At 43.5% G+C, this 23248-nt stretch overlaps 1 protein-coding gene across 1 annotated transcript; it reads right to left on the bottom strand.

The window, feature by feature from the left end:
* Positions 1-18159: 18159 nt before the first annotated feature.
* LOC119292935 (protein FAR1-RELATED SEQUENCE 11-like) lies at positions 18160-22879 on the bottom strand. Its single transcript, XM_037571582.1, has 7 exons — positions 22703-22879; positions 22481-22603; positions 22339-22401; positions 22165-22257; positions 21361-22081; positions 18828-18882; positions 18160-18163 (listed from the first exon to the last, which is right to left on the bottom strand). Exons 1-7 carry the CDS (start codon positions 22877-22879, stop codon positions 18160-18162), a joined length of 1236 nt encoding a protein of 411 aa, XP_037427479.1.
* Positions 22880-23248: the final 369 nt, after the last annotated feature.

The following is a 23248-nucleotide window of genomic DNA, read 5'->3' as shown; positions in this document are numbered from 1 at the left end:
GGTGATATTAAAAAAGAGGAGGAGAATGAGTATGGTAAAAATAGTGAAAGTAGAAACTATGGTGGGAAAGCTCGTAAAGAATTTGTATATAATCCTGATGTGGATCCGTAGATTGTATTGGAGAAGATGAGGCACAGGAGGAGGGTGTAGGGAAACGGAAGCGGAGGGTATCAAACTTATAAAGTCTCCTTATATTCCAGTTAAACCTACAAAGTGTGCAAAACGTTCAGCAAAAGCAAGTGAGTCTTATCATATTGTTTTCGAGCGAACTTTCTACTTATCATTGACTTATCACTACTAGGGAAAACCCTAGTAGTAGCGCGGGTTTTGAGGCTAGCAGCAGCGCGGGTGGACGCGCTACTAATAAGGCGCTACAGCTAACTCATAGTAGTAGCGCGGCCCTTACCAGCGCTACTACTGTTTACGATATCAGCAACACTTTTTTAGAACGCGCTACTATTACCTAGCTGTAGCGATTTCGCCATCCCTCGCTCCTGCTATATCTTTCATCATTTTCCCATTACCCCTTTCCCTTTCAGTTTCCCTTTCAGATACTAGATACTAGGTACTGCTAGTAGATATCAAATTCATAAACCATTACTAGGTAGTACTCCCTTCGTTCCAAATTACTCGTCGTGGTTTTAGTTCAAACCACGACGAGTAATTTGGAACGAAGGGAGTACTAGATAACAATTTCATGCATAGTCAACATGCATCCTCAAGCAGTACAGGGTCATATCAACGGCCATCATCATATGTAGTTCTAGATGATATTGACGATGATCATCATATGTAGTTCTAGATGATATAGCCACACACACATATGTAGTTCTAGATGATATAGCCACACACACACATATGTAGTTCTAGATGATATCGAAGACAATCATCATCCTTAAGCCTGGGCGGTTGGTGTTCCTGATAGTAATTAGGATGGCCTGTCCAACACGAAGATTCTTGCCATCGAGGAATTTCTTCCACCCAACCGAGTTTAAGTGTGTGCGACCGTCCGTGTCCACGCGGTAAGTACATGTTGTGACGGAGCCCCTTGCAGTAAGGCGTAGTCCAGCCGAGCCTTCTTCATCAGTCTCGATACCATAACTCACAGATATGCTCTTTGCCAATTTCTGAATAAGAAAAACATATCAATTAATAAATAGCCTCGCAAATAAGTACATATGGATTATCTACACTATTAATAGTTTCGTTAGATTCTACACTAATAAGCATGTGATCGAACTCTACACTAAAACATATCATCGACTAGATTCCACACAACATACCATATCATTGGACTGTACACTAAGTAATTCATCGGATAATTTGCATTTGTAAGTATAACATACCATATCATGTCGATCAACCATGGTATTGTTGGAAATATGCCCTAGAGGCAATAATAAATTGATTATTATTATATTTCCTTGTTCATGATAATCGTTTATTATCCATGCTAGAATTGTATTGATAGGAAACTCAGATACATGTGTGGATACATAGACAACACCATGTCCCTAGTAAGCCTCTAGTTGACTAGCTCGTTAATCAATAGATGGTTACGGTTTCCTGACCATGGACATTGGATGTCGTTGATAACGGGATCACATCATTAGGAGAATGATGTGATGGACAAGACCCAATCCTAAGCCTAGCACAAGATCATGTAGTTCGTATGCTAAAGCTTTTCTAATGTCAAGTATCATTTCCTTAGACCATGAGATTGTGCAACTCCCGGATACCGTAGGAGTGCTTTGGGTGTGCCAAACGTCACAACGTAACTGGGTGGCTATAAAGGTACACTACGGGTATCTCTGAAAGTGTCTGTTGGGTTGGCACGAATCGAGATTGGGATTTTGTCACTCCGTGTAAACGGAGAGGTATCTCTGGGCCCACTCGGTAGGACATCATCATAATGTGCACAATGTGACCAAGGGGTTGATCACGGGATGATGTGTTACGGAACGAGTAAAGAGACTTGCCGGTAACGAGATTGAACAAGGTATCGGTATACCGACGTGATCTTGACGTGAGCACATGCCTTGACGTGATCTTGAAGGTGTTCAAGATGGATCAGTCAAAGAAGGAGTTCTTGCCTGAGTTGTAAGGTATGAAGTTAAGACTTAAAGCTCGACCATGGCAGAATAGAGAGAAAGGAACGAAGGTCGTCCCCTATGCTTAAGACATAGGCTCTACAGTATGCTATGCTGTGTACCGCACCTGAAGTGTGCTTTACCATGAGTCAGTCAAGGGGTACAAGAGTGATCCAAGAATGGATCACAGGACAGCGGTCAAAGTTATCCTTAGTAACTAGTGGACTAAGGAATTTTCTCAATTATGGAGGTGGTAAAAGAGTTCGTCGTAAAGGGTTACGTCGATGCAAGCTTAACACCTATCCGGATAGCTCTGAGTAGAGATACCGGATACGTATAATGGAGCAACAATTTAGAATAGCTCCAAGTAGAACAGTTATTTGGAATAGCTCCAAATAGAACGTGGGAGCTACATCTAGGAGATGACATAGAGATTTGTAAAGCACACACGGATCTGAAAGGTTCAGACCCGTTGACTAAAACCTCTCTCACAAGCAACATGATCAAACATAAAACTCATTGAGTGTTAATCACATAGTGATGTGAACTAGACTACTGACTCTAGTAAACTCTTGGGTATTAGTCACATGGCGATGTGACCTGTGAGTGTTAATCACATGGCGATGTGAACTAGATTATTGACTCTAGTGCAAGTGGGAGACTGTTGGAAATATGCCCTAGAGGCAATAATAAAAGTATTATTATTATATTTCCTTGTTCATGATAATTGTCTTTTATTCATGCTATAACTGTATTATCCAGAAATCGTAATACACGTGTGAATACATAGACCACAATATGTCCCTAGTGAGCCTCTAGTTGACTAGCTCATTGTGATCAACAGATAGTCATGGTTTCCTGGCTATGGACATTGGATGTCATTGATAACGGGATCACATCATTAGGAGAATGATGTGATGGACAAGACCCAATCCTAAGACTAGCACAAAAGATCGTGTAGTTCATTTGCTAGAGCTTTGCCAATGTCAAGTATCTCTTCCTTCGACCATGAGAGCGTGTAACTCCTGGATACCGTAGGAGTGCTTTGGGTGTATCAAACGTCACAACGTAACTGGGTGACTATAAAGGTGCACTACAGGTATCTCCGAAAGTATCTATTGTTTTATGCGGATCGAGACTGGGATTTGTCACTCCGTGTAAACGGAGAGGTATCTCTGGGCCCACTCGGTAGGACATCATCATATGCGCAATGTGACCAAGGAGTTGATCACGGGATGATGTGTTACGGAACGAGTAAAGTGACTTGCCGGTAACGAGATTGAACAAGGTATTGGATACCGACGATCGAATCTCGGGCAAGTAACATACCGATAGACAAAGGGAATTGAATACGGGATTGATTGAGTCCTTGACATCGTGGTTCATCCGATGAGATCATCGTGGAACATGTGGGAGCCATCATGGGTATCCAGATCCCGCTGTTGGTTATTGACCGGAGAACGTCTCGGTCATGTCTACATGTCTCCCGAACCCGTAGGGTCTACACACTTAAGGTTCGATGACGCTAGGGTTATAAAGGAAGTTTGTATGTGGTTACCGAATGTTGTTCGGAGTCCCGGATGAGATCCCGGACGTCACGAGGAGTTCCGGAATGGTCCGGAGGTAAAGATTTATATATGGGAAGTCCTATTTTGGCCACCGGAAAATGTTCGGGATTTTTCGGTATTGTACCGGGAAGGTTCTAGAAGGTTCCGGAGTGGGGCCCACCTGCATGGGGGGACCCACATGGACGTGGGTAGTGGGGGCAAGGCCCCACACCCCTGGTCAAGGCGCACCAAGATCCCCCCTTAGAAGTAATAAGATCATATCCCGAAGGGATAAGATCAAGATCCCTAAAAAGGGGGGATAACAATCGGTGGGGAAGGAAATAATGAGATTTCTTTCCTCCCACCTTGGCCAACGCCCCAATGGACTTGGAGGGCAAGAAACCAGCCCCTCCACCCCTATATATAGTGGGGAGGCGCATGGGAGCTATACACGAAGTTCTGGCACAGCCCTACCTCTCTTCCTACTCCTCTCCCATGGTGCTTGGCGAAGCCCTGCTGGATTGCCACGCTCCTCCACCACCACCACGCCGTTGTGCTGCTGTTGGATGGAGTCTTCCTCAACCTCTCCCTCTCTCCTTGCTGGATCAAGGCGTGGGAGACGTCACCGGGCTGTACGTGTGTTGAACGCGGAGGTGCCGTCCGTTCGGCACTAGGATCATCGGTGATTTGAATCACGACGAGTACGACTCCATCAACCCCGTTCACTTGAACGCTTCCACTTAGCGATCTACAAGGGTATGTAGATGCACTCTCTTTCTACTCGTTGCTGGTCTCTCCATAGATAGATCTTGGTGACACGTAGGAAAATTTTGAATTTCTGCTACGTTCCCCAACAGTGGCATCATGAGCTAGGTCTATTGCGTAGATTCTTTGCACGAGTAGAACACAAAGTAGTTGTGGGCGTTGATGTTGTTCAATATGCTTACCGTTACTAGTCCAATCTTGTTTCGACGGTATTGTGGGATGAAGCGGCCCGGACCGACCTTACATGTACTCTTACGTGAGACAGGTTCCACCGATTGACATGCACTTGGTGCATAAGGTGGCTAGCGGGTGCCAGTCTCTCCCACTTTAGTCGGAACGGATTCGATGAAAAGGGTCCTTATGAAGGGTAAATAGCAATTGGCATATCACGTTGTGGTCTTGCGTAGGTAAGAAACGTTCTTGCTAGAAACCCATAGCAGCCACGTAAAACATGCAAACAACAATTAGAGGACGTCTAACTTGTTTTTGCAGGGTATGCTATGTGATGTGATATGGCCAAAAGGATGTGATGAATGATATATGTGATGTATGAGATTGATCATGTTCTTGTAATAGGAATCACGACTTGCATGTCGATGAGTATGACAACCGGCAGGAGCCATAGGAGTTGTCTTTATTTATTTGTGACCTGCGTGTCAACTTAAACGTCATGTAATTACTTTACTTTATTGCTAACTGTTAGCCATAGTAGTAGAAGTAATAGTTGGCGAGGCAACTTCATGAAGACACGATGATGGAGATCATGATGATGGAGATCATGGTGTCATGCCGGTGACGATGATGATCATGGAGCCCCGAAGATGGAGATCAAAAGGAGCAAAGTGATGATGGCCATATCATGTCACTATTTGATTGCATGTGATGTTTATCATGTTTATACATCTTATTTGCTTAGAACGACGGTAGTAAATAAGATGATCCCTTACAAAAATTTCAAGAAGTGTTCTCCCCTAACTGTGCACCGTTGCGACAGTTCGCTGTTTCAAAACATCACGTGATGATCGGGTGTTTTATTCAGACGTTCAAATACAACGGGTGTTGACGAGCCTAGCATGTACAGACATGGCCTCGGAACACACGCGAAACACTTAGGGTTAACTTGACGAGCCTAGCATGTACAGACATGGCCTCGGAACACGGAGACCGAAAGGTCGAACATGAGTTGTATAGAAGATACGATCAACATAAAGATGTTCACCGATGATGACTAGTCCGTCTCACATGATGATCGGACACGGCCTAGTTTGACTCGGATCATGTAATCACTTAGATGACTAGAGGGATGTCTATCTGAGTGGGAGTTCATAAGATGAACTTAATTATCCTGAACATAGTCAAAAGGTTTTTGCAAATTATGTCGTAGCTCACGCTATAGTTCTACTGTTTAGATATGTTCCTAGAGAAAAATTAGTTGAAAGTTGATAGTAGCAATTATGCGGACTAGGTCCGTAAACTGAGGATTGTCCTCATTGCTTCATAGAAGGCTTATGTCCTTAATGCACCGCTCAGTGTGCTGAACCTCGAACGTTGTCTGTGGTTGTTGCGAACATCTGACATACACGTTTTGATAACTACGTGATAGTTCAGTTAAACGGTTTAGAGTTGAGGCACCAAAGACGTTTTTGAAACATCGCGAAACATATGAGATGATTTGAGGGCTGAAATTGGGATTTCAGGCTCGTGCCCGTGTCAAGAGGTATAAGACCTCCGATGACTTTCTTAACCTGCAAACTAAGGAGAAAAGCTCAATTGTTGAGCTTGTGCTCAGATTGTCTGAGTACAACAATCATTTGAATCGAGTGGGAGTTGATCTTCCAGATAAGACAGTGATGGTTCTCCAAAGTCATTGCCACCAAGCTGTTAGAGCTTCGTGATGAACTATAACATATCAGGGATAGATATGATGATCCTTGAGGTATTCGCGATGTTTGACACCGCGAAAGTAGAAATCAAGAAGGAGCATCAATTGTTGATGGTTGGTGAAACCACTAGTTTCAAGAAGGGCAAGGGCAAGAAGGGATACTTCATGAAACGGCAAATTAGCTGCTGCTCTAGTGAAGAAACCCAAGGTAAAACCCAAACCCGAGACTAAGTGCTTCTGTAATAAGGGGAACAACCACTAGAGCAGAATTACCCTAGATACTTGGTAGATAAGAAGGCTGGCAAGGTCGATAGAAGTATATTGGATATACATTGTGTTAATGTGTACTTTGCTAGTACTCCTAGTAGCACCAGGGTATTAGATACCGGTTCGGTTGCTAAGTGTTAGTAACTCGAAACAAAAGGCTACGGAATAAACGGAGACTAGCTAAAGCTGAGCTGACGATATGTGTTGGAAGTTTTTCCAAGCTTGATATGATCAAGCATCGCACGCTCCCTCTACCAAAGAGATTGGTGTTAAACCTAAATAATTGTTATTTGGTGTTTGCGTTGAGCATAGACATGATTGGATTACGTCTATCGCAATACGGTTATTCATTTAAGGAGAATAATGGTTACTCTGTTTATTTGAATAATACCTTCAATGGTCTTACACCTAAAATGAATGGTTTATTAAATCTCGATCGTAGTAATACACATGTTCATGCCAAAATATAGTAATGATAGTACCACCTACTTGTGGCACTGCCACGTAAGTCATATCGGTATAAAACGCATGAAGAAGCTCCATATTGATGGATCTTTGGGCTCACTCGTTTTTGAAAAGTTTGAGACATGCGAACCATGTCTATTGGTGTATATGCATGAAGAAACTCCATGCAAATGGACCGTTTTGACTCACTTGATTTTGAATCACTTGGGACATGCAAATCATACCACATGGGCAAGATGACTGAAAAGCCTCGTTTTCAGTAAGATGGAACAAGATAGCAACTTGTTGGAAGTAACACATTTTGATGTGTGCAGTCCAATGAGTGCTGAGGCATGCAGTGAATATCGTTATGTTCTTACTTCACAGATGATTCGAGTAGATGTTGAGTATATTTACTTGATGAATCACGAGTCTGAATTATTCAAGTAATTTCAGTGTGAAGTTGAAAGATCGTCGTGACAAGAGGATAAAAGATCTATGATATGATCATAGAGATGAATATCTGAATCACGAGTTTGGCACAGAATTAAGACATTGTGGAAATTGTTTCGCAATTAATACCGCCTGGAACACCATAATGTGATGGTGTGTCCGAACATCATAGTTGCACCCTATTGGATATGGTGCGTACCATGATGTCTCTTATCGAATTACCACTATCGTTCATGGGTTAGGCATTAGAGACAACCACATTCACTTTAAATAGGGCACCACGTAATTCCGATGAGATGACACCATATGAATTATGGTTTAGAGAAACCTAAGTTGTCGTTTCTTAAAAGTTTGGGGCTGCGACGCTTATATGAAAAAGTTTCAGGTTGATAAGCTCGAACCCAAAGCGGATAAAATGCATCTTCATAGGAAACCCAAAACAGTTGGGTATACCTCCTAATTCAGATTCGAAAGCAATATGGATTGTTTCTAGAATCGGGTCCTTTCTCGAGGAAAAGTTTCTCTCGAAAGAATTGAGTGGGAGGATGGTGGAGACTTGATGAGGTTATTGAACCGTCTCTTCAACTAGTGTGTGACAGGGCACAGGGAGTTGTTCCTGTGGCACCTACACCAATTGAAGTGGAAGCTTATGATATTGATCATGAAACTTCGGATCAAGTCACTCCCAAACCTCGTAGGATGACAAGGATGCGTACTACTTCAGAGTGGTACGTAATCCTGTCTTGAAGGTCATGTTGCTAGACAACAATGAACCTACGAGCTATGGAGAAGCGATGGTGGGCCCGGATTCCGATAAATGGCTTGAGGCCATAAAATCCGAGAGAGGATCCATGTATGAAAACAAAGTGTAGACTTTGGCAGAACGACTCGATGGTCGTAAGGCTAATGAGTACAGATGGATTTCAAAAGGAAGACGGACAATTATGGTAAATGTCACCATTAAGAAAGCTCGACTTGTCGTTAAGATGTTTTCCGACAAGTTCAAGGAGTTGACTACGATGAGATTTTCTCACTCGTAGCGATGCTAAGAGTCTGTTGGAATTATATTAGCGATTACTGCATTATTTATGAAATCTTGCAGATAGGATGTCAAAACATTGTTTCCTCGACGATTTTAATGAGGAAAGGTTGTATGTGATACAACCGGAAGGTTTTGTCAATCCCGAAAGATGCTAATAAGTATGCAAAGCTCCAGCAATCCTTCTAAGGACTGGAGTGAGCATCTCGGAGTTGGAATGTATGCTTTGATGATGATCAAAAATTTTGGGTTTGTACAAAGTTTATGAGCAACTTGTATTTCCAAAGAAGTGAGTGGGAGCACTATAGAATTTCTGATGAGTATATGTTGTTGACATATTGTTGATCAGAAATGACGTAGAATTTCTGGAAAGCATATAGGGTTATTTTGAAAGTGTTTTTCAATGGAAAGCCTGGATTAAGCTACTTGAACATTGAGCATCAAGATCTATAAGGATAGATCAAAATGCTTAATAATACTTTCAAATGAGCACATACCTTGACATGATCTTGAAGGTGTTCAAGATGGACCAGTCAAAGAAGGAGTTCTTGCCTGAGTTGTAAGGTACGAAGTTAGGACTTAAAGCTCGACCACGGCAGAAAAGAGAGAAAGGACGAAGGTCGTCCCCTATACTTTAGACGTAGGCTCTACAGTATGCCATGCTGAGTACCGCACCTGAAGTGTGCCTTGCCATGAGTCAGTCAAGGGGTACAAGAGTGATCCAAGAATGGATCACAGGACAACGGTCAAAGTTATCCTTAGAAATTAGTGGACTAAGGAATTTTCTTGATTATGGAGGTGGTAAAAGAGTTCGTCGTAAAGGGTTACGTCGATGCAAGCTTGACACCTATCCGGATAGCTCTGAGTAGAGATACCGGATACATATAATGGAGCAACAATTTAGAATAGCTCCAAGTAGAACAGTTATTTGGATTAGCTCCAAATAGAGCGTGGTAGCTACATCTAGGAGATGACATAGAGATTTGTAAAACACACACGGATCTGAAAGGTTCGGACCCGTTGACTAAAACCTCTCTCACAAGCAACATGATCAAACCTAAACTCATTGAGTATTAATCACATAGTGATGTGAACTAGACTACTGATTCTAGTAAACTCTTGGGTGTTAGTCACATGGCGATGTGACCTGTGAGTGTTAATCACATCGCGATGTGAACTAGATTATTGACTCTAGTGCAAGTGGGAGACTGTTGGAAATATGCCCTAGAGGCAATAATAAAAGTATTATTATTATATTTCCTTGTACATGATAATTGTCTTTTATTCATGCTATAACTGTATTATCCGGAAATCGTAATACACGTGTGAATACATAGACCACAATATGTCCCTAGTGAGCCTCTAGTTGACTAGCTCGTTGTGATCAACAGATAGTCATGGTTTCCTGGCTATGGACATTGGATGTCGTTGATAACGGGATCACATCATTAGGAGAATGATGTGATGGACAAGACCCAATCCTAAGCCTAGCACAAAGATCGTGTAGTTCGTTTGCTAGAGCTTTGCCAATGTCAAGTATCTCTTCCTTCGACCATGAGAGCGTGTAACTCCTGGATACCGTAGGAGTGCTTTGGGTGTATCAAACATCACAACGTAACTGGGTGACTATAAAGGTGCACTACAGGTATCTCCGAAAGTATCTATTGTTTTATGCGGATCGAGACTGGGATTTGTCACTCCGTGTAAACGGAGAGGTATCTCTGGGCCCACTCGGTAGGACATCATCATATGCGCAATGTGACCAAGGAGTTGATCACGGGATGATGTGTTACGGAATGAGTAAAGTGACTTGCCGGTAACGAGATTGAACAAGGTATCGGTATACCGACGATCGAATCTCGGGCAAGTAAAATACCGCTAGACAAAGGGAATTGTATACGGGATCGATTGAGTCCTTGACATCGTGGTTCATCCGATGAGATCATCGTGGAACATGTGGGAGCCAACATGGGTATCCAGATCCCGCTGTTGGTTATTGACCGGAGAACGTCTCGGTCATGTCTGCATGTCTCCCGAACCCGTAGGGTCTACACACTTAAGGTTCGATGACGCTAGGGTTATAAAGGAAGCTTGTATGTGGTTACCGAATGTTGTTCGGAGTCCCGGATGAGATCCCGGACGTCACGAGGAGTTCCGGAATGGTCCGGAGTCCCGGATGAGAACCCAAACCCGAGACTAAGTGCTTCTGTAATAAGGGGAACAGCCACTGGAGCAGAATTACCCTAGATACTTGGTAGATGAGAAGGCTGGCAAAGTCGATAGAAGTATATTGGATATACATTATGTTAATGTGTACTTTACTAGTACTCCTAGTAGCACCAGGGTATTGGATACCGGTTCGGTTGCTAAGTGTTAGTAACTCGAAATAAAAGCTACGGAATAAACGGAGACTAGCTAAAGGTGAGCTGACGATATATGTTGGAAGTGTTTCCAAGGTTGATATGATCAAGCATCGCACGCTCCCTCTACCACCGAGATTGGTGTTTGCGTTGAGCATAGACATGATTGGATTATGTCTATCGCAATACGGTTATTCATTTAAGGAGAATAATGGTTACTCTATTTTTGAATAATACCTTCAATGGTCTTGCACCTAAAGGAATGGTTTATTGAATCTCGATCGTAGTGATACACATTTTCATGCCAAAAGATAGTAATGATAGTACCACTTACTGGTGGCACTGCCATGTAAGTCATATTGGTTTAAAACGCATGAAGAAGCTCCATGTTGATGGATCTTTGGGCTCACTCGTTTTTGAAAAGTTTGAGACATGCGAACCATGTCTATTGGTGTATATGCATGAAGAAACTCCATGCAAATGGACCGTTTTGACTCACTTGATTTTGAATCACTTGGGACATGCAAATCATACCACATGGGCAAGATGACTGAAAAGCCTCGTTTTCAGTAAGATGGAACAAGATAGCAACTTGTTGGAAGTAACACATTTTGATGTGTGTAGTCCAATGAGTGCTGAGGCATGCAGTGAATATCGTTATGTTCTTACTTCACAGATGATTCGAGTAGATGTTGAGTATATTTACTTGATGAATCACGAGTCTGAATTATTGAAAGGTTCAAGTAATTTCAGTGTGAAGTTGAAAGATCGTCGTGACAAGAGGATAAAAGATCTATGATATGATCATAGAGATGAATATCTGAGTTACGAGTTTTGGCACACAATTAAGACATTGTGGAAATTGTTTCGCAATTAATACCGCCTGGAACACCATAATGTGATGGTGTGTCCGAACATCATAGTTGCACCCTATTGGATATGGTGCGTACCATGATGTCTCTTATCGAATTACCACTATCGTTCATGGGTTAGGCATTAGAGACAACCACATTCACTTTAAATAGGGCACCACGTAATTCCGATGAGATGACACCGTATGAATTATGGTTTAGAGAAACCTAAGTTGTCGTTTCTTAAAGGTTTGGGGCTGCGACGCTTATGTGAAAAAGTTTCAGCTTGATAAGCTCGAACCCAAAGCGGACAAAATGCATCTTCATAGGACACCCAAAACAGTTGGGTATACCTCCTAATTCAGATCCGAAAGCAATATGGATTGTTTATTGAATCGGGTCCTTTCTCGAGGAAAGGTTTCTCTCGAAAAGTTGAGTGGGAGGATGGTGGAGACTTGATGAGGTTATTGAACCGTCACTTCAACAAGTGTGTAGCAGGGCACAGGAAGTTGTTCCTGTGGCACGTACACCAACTGAAGTGGAAGCTTATGATAGTGATCATGAAACTTCGGATCGAGTCACTACCGAACCTCGTAGGATGACAAGGACGCGTACTGCTTCGGAGTGGTACAGTGATCCTGTCTTGAAGGTCATCTTGCTAGACAACAATGAACCTACGAGCTATGGAGAAGCGATGGTGGGCCCGGATTCCGATAAATGGCTTGAGGCCATAAAATCCGAGAGAGGATCCATGTATGAAAACAAAGTGTATACTTTGGCAGAACGGCTCGATGGTCGTAAGGCTAATGAGTACAGATGGATTTCAAAAGGAAGACGGACAATGATGGTAAATGTCACCATTAAGAAAGCTCGACTTGTTGTTAAGATGTTTTCCGACAAGTTCAAGGAGTTGACTACGATGAGATTTTCTCACTCATAGCGATGCTAAGAGTCTGTTGGAATTATATTAGCAATTACTGCATTATTTATGAAATCTTGCAGATAGGATGTCAAAACATTGTTTCCTCGACGATTCTTGAGGAAAGGTTGTATGTGATACAACCGGAAGGTTTTGTCTATCCTGAAATATGCTAATAAGTATGCAAAGCTCCAGCGATCCTTCTGAGGACTGGAGTGAGCATCTCGGAGTTGGAATGTATGCTTTGATGATGATCAAAGATTTTGGGTGTATACAAAGTTTATGAGAAACTTGTATTTCCAAAGAAGTGAGTGGGAGCACTATAGAATTTCTGATGAGTATATGTTGTTGACATATTAATGATCAGAAATGACGTAGAATTTCTGGAAAGCATATAGGGTTATTTGGAAAGTGTTTTCAATGGAAAACCTGGATTAAGCTACTTGAACATTGAGCATCAAGATCTATAAGGATAGATCAAAACGCTTAATAGTACTTTCAAATGGGCACATGCCTTGACGTGATCTTGAAGGTGTTCAAGATGGAACAGTCAAAGAAGGAGTTCTTGCCTGAGTTGTAAGGTATGAAGTTAAGACTTAAAGCTCGACCATGGCAGAATAGAGAGAAAGGACTAAGGTCGTCCCCTATGCATAAGATGTAGGCTCTACAGTATGCTATGCTGTGTACCGCACCTGAAGTGTGCCTTGCCATGAGTCAGTCAAGGGGTACAAGAGTGATCCAAGAAGGGATCACAGGACAGCGGTCAAAGTTATCCCTAGTAACTAGTGGACTAAGGAATTTTCTCAATTATGGAGGTGGTAAAAGAGTTCGTCGTAAAGGGTTACGTCGATGCAAGCTTAACACCTATCCGGATAGCTCTGAGTAGAGATACCGGATACGTATAATGGAGCAACAATTTAGAATAGCTCCAAGTAGAACAGTTATTTGGAATAGCTCCAAATAGAACGTGGTAGCTGCATCTAGGAGATGACATAGAGATTTGTAAAGCACACACGGATCTGAAAGGTTCAGACCCGTTGACTAAAACCTCTCTCACAAGCAACATGATCAAACCTAAAACTCTTGGGTATTAGTCACATGGCGATGTGACCTGTGAGTGTTAATCACATATCGATGTGAACTAGATTATTGACTCTAGTGCAAGTGGGAGACTGTTGGAAATATGCCCTAGAGGCAATAATAAATTGATTATTATTATATTTCCTTGTTCATGATAATCGTTTATTATCCATGCTAGAATTGTATTGATAGGAAACTCAGATACATGTGTGGATACATAGACAACACCATGTCCCTAGTAAGCCTCTAGTTGACTAGCTCATTAATCAATAGATGGTTATGGTTTCCTGACCATGGACATTGGATGTCGTTGATAACGGGATCACATCATTAGGAGAATGATGTGATGGACAAGACCCAATCCTAAGCCTAGCACAAGATCATGTAGTTCGTATGCTAAAGCTTTTCTAATGTCAAGTATCATTTCCTTAGACCATGAGATTGTGCAACTCCCGGATACCGTAGGAGTGCTTTGGGTGTGCCAAACGTCACAACGTAACTGGGTGGCTATAAAGGTACACTACGGGTATCTCTGAAAGTGTCTGTTGGGTTGGCACGAATCGAGATTGGGATTTTGTCACTCCGTGTAAACGGAGAGGTATCTCTGGGCCAACTCGGTAGGACATCATCATAATGTGCACAATGTGACCAAGGGGTTGATCACGGGATGATGTGTTACGGAACGAGTAAAGAGACTTGCCGGTAACGAGATTGAACAAGGTATCGGTATACCGACGATCGAATCTCGGGCAAGTACCATACCGCTAGACAAAGGGAATTGTATACGGGATTGATTGAGTCCTTGACATCGTGGTTCATCCGATGAGATCATCGTGGAACATGTGGGAGCCAACATGGGTATCCAGATCCCGCTGTTGGTTATTGACCGGAGAACATCTCGGTCATGACTACATGTCTCCCGAACCCGTAGGGTCTACACACTTAAGGTTCGATGATGCTAGGGTTATAAAGGAAGCTTGTATGTGGTTACCGAATGTTGTTCGGAGTCCCGGATGAGATCCCGGACGTCACGAGGAGTTCCGGAATGGTCTGGAGGTAAAGATTTATATATAGGAAGTCCTGTTTCGGCCATCGGGACAAGTTTCGGGGTCATCGGTATTGTACCGGGACCACCGGAAGGGTCCCGGGGGCCCACCGGGTGGGGCCACCTGCCCTGGGGGCCACATGGGCTGTAGGGGGTGCGCCTTGGCCTACATGGGCCAAGGGCACCAGCCCCTAGAGGCCCATGCACCAAGATATAGGAAAAAGGGGAGAGTCCTAAAAGGGGAAGGCACCTCCGAGGTGCTTTGGGGAGGATGGACTCCTCCCCCCTCCTTAGCCGCACCCCTTCCTTGGAGGAGGGGGCAAGGCTGCGCCTCCCCCCTCTCCCCTGCCCCTATATATAGTGGAGGGGAGGGAGGGCATCCATACCTGAGCCCTTGGCGCCTCCCTCCCTCCCGTGACACCTCCTCCTCTCCCGTAGGTGCTTGGCGAAGCCCTGCAGGATTGCCACGCTCCTCCATCACCACCACGCCGTTGTGCTGCTGCTGGATGGAGTCTTCCTCAACCTTTCCCTCTCTCCTTGCTGGATCAAGGCGTGGGAGACATCATCGAGCTGTACGTGTGTTGAACGCGGAGGTGCCGTCTGTTCGGCACTAGGATCATCGGTGATCTGAATCACGACGAGTACGACTCCATCAACCCCGTTCACTTGAACGCTTCCGCTTAGCGATCTACAAGGGTATGTAGATGCACTCTCTTTCTACTCGTTGCTGGTCTCTCCATAGATAGATCTTGGTGATGCGTAGGAAAATTTTTGAATTTCTGCTACGTTCCCCAACAGGTATTTGTCAAGCGAGTCACGAATGGCACCCCGACAAAGTCAGCACGTGGCGGAATTATGTCCCACAGGTTGGACACCTCCTCCTTACTCAACCTTGTTCTTTGAGCTACGATGGCTTCATGAAGTGGGTCCTCATCATCTTCATCGAGTGGGTCCTCATTATCTTCATCATCTTCATCATCTTCGTCATCTTCATCATCTTCCACCAGGTTGAGATAAATGACAGCTAGCTTGGGTATTTCTGCTCGGAAGGAGAAGCTGATCAACTCACCACCAGTAAGACGCATGCGAGCGACGAAACGGGCCCATCCATCTCCTCCATTCTGCGACATATTGCGTCCTTTCTCGACCTCCATAGTGTACGGCCCCCAGGAGCATCAAATGTCACAGTGTCTCCTGTCAGCTTGTTGAATTTCAACCTCACATTGCATGGGACGATCTGTGTAAAATAAGCAAAATGACACAATGCAGTAATGCCAACACTAAAAGCAAAATAGTTATTACATTTCATCTAATTTCTTATCGCCGCATGACGAAAACTCGGCTGGAAGTAGATGCCGAACAGCTTGCCAGTTGCAAGGCTGCTGGCGCATCTTGACTTGCACAGTCGACATAGTGGTGGTGGTGGTGGTGCCATTTTTCCTAAAGCAATATGAGCAAAGGATTAACGATCAACTAAATCAAAATGTTCTAAGTCAACTAAATCAACTAGCCTACTAAATCAACTAAATCAAAATGTTCTAAATCAACTAAATCAACTAGCCTACTAAATCAACTAAATCAAAATGTTCTAAATCAACTAATTAAATGAATTACCCTACTAAATCAACTAAATCAAAATGTTCTAAGTCAACTAAATCAACTAAATGAACTAGCCTATTAAATCAACTAAATCAAAATGTTCTAAGTCAACTAAATCAACTAAATGAACTAGCCTATTAAATCAACTAAATCAAAATGTTCTAAGTCAACTAAATCAACTAGCCTACTAATTAAATCAACTAAATCATATCAACTAAATCAAAATGTTGCATATGAACTAGCCTAGCTACTAAATCAAAATGTAGCGGGCAGGAGGGAGAAGGAGGGGCGACTCGAGGAGGGAGAAGAGAGTAGGATGGAGGAGGAAGGCGGAGCGAGGAGGGGCCGGCCGGCGCGGCCAGTGGAGGGAGGACGGAGGAGGAAGGCGGAACGAGGAGGGGCCGGCCAGCGGCGAGTGGAGAGGGAGGACGGAGGAGGAGGCCGGTACCGAGTCCAGCAAGGAGGAGGAGGTGACAGCGGCGCAGACGGAGGAGGGGCGACGGGGGTGGACCGGCGTGGGGGATTAAGAGGGGATCCAGTGAGCTAGTGTGTGACTGTGTGAGTGTGGATCGGATAGAGGAGATGGGGCAAAACTTTTGTAGTAAATTTAGCAGTAGCGCTTATTGCAGCAATGCGCTGCTACTATTCTATGTAGCAGTAGCGTCCGTCGTTATAACGCGTTGCTACTATAACTAGCCTCGTGGCGGCCTCGTGGGAATTATAGCAGTAGCGCTTCTTTGAGCGGGCGCGCTACTGCTATATTGGTTTCAGCAGTGAGTTACTCCCGAGCACGCTACTGCTAATTAGCAGCAGCGCCTTATTTTACAGCGCGCTGCTGATAAGATTCTGTGTATAGGCTTTTCCCTAGTAGTGTATTAACATATTACCGTCATGTATTGCAGAACTATTCGAGAAAAAAGTCTTTCAAGATGAATACGATGTGATTAAAGCTAGTGTTAAGTTTGTTCGTGCTTATGAGCGGTCAGCAAAACATAGAAAGAAGAAAATATTCAATGATGGCATGCGCGAAGGTCTTAGTGCAGAGAGGGCTTGTAAGATTCTTGACCATCAATGGCTAACCGGTGATGTAAGTTATTGTTGTGTTTTATATTAGCTTTCAATGCAAATTGGAATTGTTATACATCATATAAATTATTTTTAGGTTATCAATGCTTATTCGTCGTATCTGTTGGGAGTTGTTGGTGACGATCGTCATATAATGCCGACCTGGTTGGTTAATTGGTTACTTGAATTTAGACCGGACACCGAGCCAGGGAAAAATTACAACAAAGTTGTAGCGAAGAAGAATGAACCCGTGAACAGATGCGCCGATGAGTATTTTTAAAAAGATAAGGTAAGTTCAACAGCCTTAATGTATGCATATATGGGATATAAATAATAAGAGAGTATGTGTTGATTGCATCATATTTTCATTGTGATGCAGATTTATATTCCTCTTAATAAGGAAAATACCCACTAGGTTTCGGTTGTCATGCATCGCCCGAAGGAAGAGTTCCAGGTTCTTGATTCTTTGATGGGACCCGAACTTGACAGTGAAATTACAGAAAAAGTTAAGGAGCCGGTACGGCATAAATTTACATGAGCATATTGAAACTATCATTTAGTAACTGAACTATGTTAAATTATTTTCGTGCTATCATCTATATGAACAGAGAAAACAACTTGGATATGACATACGTGATGCGAATGCGAGCGGTGTTGTGAATTATCTGGATATGTCTACCTGGCCTATCAAAACGTATAAGATGCCACAACAAGAGGACGGGTGAGTAAATACTTTCATATTGTTTTAATATCTTACCTGAAATGCGAACTTATGAACCATTGTTTGTACGAACCAGCAATTCATGTGGAATATTTATTCTTCGATGCTTTCAATATTGGAACGGTGAAAAATGGACTCAGGTATGGTTTTATTTCAAATTCTTATATTCAATTAAATTCATTATATAATACTATTTGAATTGTACTAATATGAAGTTCTAACAGGGGTCAATTGATAAATCGAGGGATTTAATGATTGCGCAGATTATTTTTACCGAGAGAAATACGCTCAACAATGTGAAGGACAAAGTTACCCGGCTTGCAAAGAAGAAATAAATGTGGCAAAAATTTTGTACTAGAAAATTTTGTAGGCTCAAATAATGTTTACATTTATTTCGACTTTGATATCTTGTGACGAAGAAGACACTACCATTTTGAATATGTAAGTCGAGAATGACAGTTGGATTATTATGTTGTCTTCATGTCGTTGTCTTTAAATTTGAAATCTTTATATTCATAGTTTCGCCGTCGTCAAATTGTTTGGATATAACAGTCCATGTTTTCCTGTACTGCTGAATGTTAATAAAAATGCACATGTATTTATTATGCACTGTAGTGCCTGTCGCCGTCGCTTGTAACACCGATGTTCTTATTTTTTATTTTTAAAGCACTGTCGCCGTCGCTTGTAAAAAAAATTGCACGACAAGTGCGCTGGCAAGTCTGACGTCAAACAGGACCGACGACATTGTCCAACAGGGCAGCATCGAACGACGGGTAGTGTAGCGGTTTAATCGAAGGCGTTCGACTACAAGTGGGCCGCCGGGTATATAAACCGGTCGTCGCGCGCTCCGTCGCGCGAGGTGGGACTAAAACTTTGCTATCGCAGCCGCCGTGCCTGCAGCGACGCGCGTGACCGCGTGGGCCGGCCCAATAACACTGTTTACGCCCGCGGCGCGAAGACGACTCAAGTAGCACGCGGCGCGACGACGGCCCAAGTTCCACGCGGGGCGACGGGAAATGTTTAGTCCCACCTCGCCCGACGGAGGGCGCGACGACCGGCTCATATACCCGGCGGCACATAAGCTGTCGAACTACTTTGATTACCTCGTACTGCTGCCGCCGTCCGACGCTGCCCTGTAGGACAGTGCCGCCGTCGCACTTGTCGGGCTTTTAAAAAAATTAAAACGACGGGGTTCTAAGCGACGGCAACCGTAAAGTGCAGAAAATTAACAGTAAATAGCGACGGCACTAGTGTGCAAAAGTGAGCACGTCAAAACAAACGACGGCGACCGTACAATGCAGAAAATTAACATTAAACAGCGACGGCACTACTGTGCAAAATGAGCACATCAAAATAAACAAAGTAAAACTCCTTCTTGCATTACATAGGCTGTCATCAAAACAACTACTTATGTCGGTATCGTAGCAAATAGTCTGACATCAACAAAGTAAAATAAGTTCATATAACATATTTTAACAATTATTAAAGATCACATATATAGAACATTAAAAAACTATCTTCAATGAAAGGGTGAAGCAATCTTCCATAGCAATCCATGATAAAACTGTCTTCAATCAAAGGGTGAAGCAATCTTCCATACTCCACAATTCAAGCAAAGTTCCTACATAACAGTAAGATATGTGTTAATTCACAATAAACAAATAAATTTGGTTTGAACAATAAGATTTACAATAACATAAGAAAATCATACTTAGGATTTTGAGGGCACGTGGACTTATAATGACCCGTAAGACCGCACTGTCCACATTGACGTTTGCTTTTCTCATCAAAAGCTTTAGGTCGCCCATTTTTAGTGACATCAAGACCATCCTTACCGCGGCCTTTAACATTCTGTTTTGGTGCGCCTTTGGTGTTAACTTTTATGGGATCACGAACAAGACCATGATCTTGATTAGGCTCAAATGCATCGTTGTTCACAAACTGTACCTCCGCACCAGGCTCATCCTCCTCAGTGTAATCATTATCTATTATGTCCCTCGGAACCGCCTTCAACTTGTCGAATAAAAATGGTTTATGGCATGCTTTATGAGTTGCTTCAGCAGATAAGATAGTCAACTCGCTGTACGTAGCTCTGTCCCCTGCACCTACCCATCCCCACGCAAACAGATCGCTAGTGCGCTTCACGGGAAGTCCACCCCTTGCAACTTGGCTCAACCTCCGCAGCACTAAACACTTAGGTATCTCACGTAAGCGTAGCTGAATCAGAACGTGAAGAATATTATTGCAAGGAAGTCCTTTGCGATACATGCTTCTGCAACTGCACTTCACAGTTTCTTCGGAGTTACCTGGGGTGTACTCCACTGTGAATCTGATATCCCTATTTTCCTTCCATGTCAGTATGAATCTGTGAGTGACTGCTCCTCTCAGTCTCTCAAGGACCTCAAGCTCTCGTGCCTTCTTCATATCTTCCTGCAAGATATAAAAGTTTGCCGCAGTGAACTCACGGGCAGCTGATTTCTCAATATCTTTACACTCGTCCAATACTGGTACTGGAACTGTCTGTGAGTTTGTGTAATCGTCATGCGCCTCGTTCTCACGAAGACGAACTATGCAGTTCTCATAGTGCACAATCATATCAACAATAGTCATACCGGAGTCAAGATGCAAGTGAAGGCATGAATTCAGACTCTCACTTCGCTGGTTACTTCGCATACCTAAGAAAAACCCACCTGACAGATATGATGCAACCCAAAGCCTTTTCTTCTTGTACATCCTACGTAACCATGTCTTTGTTTTCTCCGACTGCCATTTGGCAGTAAACGCTGCCCATCTCTCCTCAAATACCTTTTTTGAAGTGGCATAATAAAGTAGAGACCTGAACTCCTTTAGAGACTTATGATGAAGGTGTTTTTGCATGTTCTTCTTAATATGCCACGAGCAAAGACAATGCCAAACCTCCAAAAGTACCTTTCTTATGGCCTTAATTATAGATGCATCTCCATCAGTAATTACTGACCTGGGCCTCTTCTGACAGTGAGCCCTCAAAAACGTCTGAAGCAGCCAGACATATGTATCTTCCGTCTCGTCAGACACAAGAGCACAACCGAATACCGTGGTGCAACGGTGGTTGTTTAGACGGACAAAAGGTATAAATGGCATGCCGTACCTATTCATCCTGTATGTGTTGTCGAAGACTGTCACATCACCGTAGTCAACATAGTCTCGACGTGATTGAGAATCACACCAGAATATGTTTTTCAGCCTTCCTTCATCATCGACGGTGTGCTCAAAGAAGAAATCTGGATCTCTCTCTTTTCTAGTCATCATGATCCCAATGGCAGTGTCTGCATCACCTTGTGCAAGCAACTTCATTTTTTCTCTATAACACATGTTATAAAGCTTCTTCCTCCCAAAACCAGCCTTTGCATATGACCCGTACCTACTGACGAGATTATCATAAATCATATGTTTCCTGATTCCAGCACCTGCCATGGTTAAGATCTCAGCTTTCTGATATTCTTTTATCTGATTATGAGACCGAAGAAACGTGACTTCATCCGGTCTAGCTAGAACGTGACTGTGATCATCATTGAAACTGCTGACATACCAAACGTCATGCTCTTTATCAAGTTTCAAAGTTATATGCGCATCACAGAAGCAACGAGTCTCCCCTCTCAGCCTGCGGGTCCTGCTTTCCATTGTACAAAGTTTTGCCTGTCGTTTCCCAGCTCTCCCACACAGATACTTTCTCAAGCGCTTAGTTTCCTTAGGACCTTTTGAATATTTCAGTGAGTCCTTTCTTACGCTGAAACCACGCTCGTAAGCATACTGGTTATAGAAATTGTAAGCCTCTTCTAGTGACTTGAACGTCTTCCTCATGACCTTCCAATGCATGTCCAGTGATTCTTGCCGATATTCATCAAATCCGATGTCAAAATTAAACAGATCATCACCAACATGCTCATCATTCCCGCTTGTACCATCTACATCTCCCTGTAAAATAATGCATTAAACCATTTATGTCAGTCAGTTATTATTTTAATATGTAATGTAGTGATGTAAGTTTCAAAACTTACTTTGCTGGAGCTGTCATCATGAGATGCATCAACGTGCGATTTGTCACTTTCATCGTCCTCAATATTCCTCACAAAGTCCCCGTCCTCGTCCATCTGCGCGCATTGCAAAAAAAAACATGTAAGCGCTCATATGGTTATTATGTCATTTCTTCTCTGATTTTATTAATAACATACCCGGAGTGCACTTTCAGCAAATGAATCATCTATATCCATATCATCATCATCATCGCCATGTCGCTGCATGATGCAAAAAAATATGAAATTTTCCGTACGGTCTATCATATTTATTGTTTTTATCAACATTGATCACACTTACATTGCCACTATAAGATTCATCCAAACTCATGTAGTTCTCCTTAGCAGGTTCATCCATATTCAGTGACGAGGTTTCGTTGTCCTCGCCGTAATCATTGCCATCATAATCGCCCTCCTCCTCTAACTATAGATAGTTAAAAAAAATTGTACGGTCAATCAAACACCGTGTAACATCATCCCTAAAACAATTATTTCATCAAGCACAGCGATGTCTCAAACCAACCTCTTTCACGACGGCGAGGATTTCAGCCGGATCCATTTCCTCCGATAACGAACGTGATGATGGCGTGACGTTGCTGGCTGGCGGAGGCAGGTGTCGACGGCCTGAGGACGATGGCTGGTCGTAGCAGGTGTAGTGCGCGGAGGGAGACGGTGACGTAGATCGCGGGTGGGCGGCCATCTGGGCGACGGGAATGGAACGCGGCGGCAGCGCCAACGGCGCCTGGGCACGCGCGGCGGCAGCGGTAACGGCGTCGGGGCACGCGCGGCGGCCTGTTTGGGCCGCGACCCGGGCAACGGCGACTTCGCGCAAACGGGGGCCGACGTGGAGACGGCGTGGATGCGTTAGGGTTCAGGGTTTCGACGGCGGGCGTCGGTGGCTATCGTGTCTTTTTTCCTCCAACAACTGTCGACGCCAACGTGGAGACGTGCGGGCGTACGACGGCGACGGGTGCGGGTACGCGGGCGGGCGTACGTACAACGACGAGTGTGGCTTACGCGGGCGGGCGTATGACCTCGCGCGCGGACGTACGGCGTCGGGTGGGTATTC

Source organism: Triticum dicoccoides, chromosome 4B (genome assembly GCF_002162155.2).
Source record: "Triticum dicoccoides isolate Atlit2015 ecotype Zavitan chromosome 4B, WEW_v2.0, whole genome shotgun sequence".
NCBI lineage: Eukaryota > Viridiplantae > Streptophyta > Magnoliopsida > Poales > Poaceae > Triticum > Triticum dicoccoides.
This window is presented reverse-complemented; position numbering and strand designations above follow the sequence as displayed.

Coding starts and splice junctions, on each gene's coding strand:
- LOC119292935 (XM_037571582.1), bottom strand. CDS start 22,879: ATGGCCGCCCACCCGCGATCTACGTCACCGTCTCCCTCCGCGCACTAC. Junction 22,258..22,338: donor TTGCTGAAAGTGCACTCCGG/GTATGTTATTAA, acceptor CAATGCGCGCAG/ATGGACGAGGACGGGGACTT. Junction 18,883..21,360: donor CTTTGAGCACACCGTCGATG/ATGAAGGAAGGC, acceptor TTCGATGCTGCC/CTGTTGGACAATGTCGTCGG.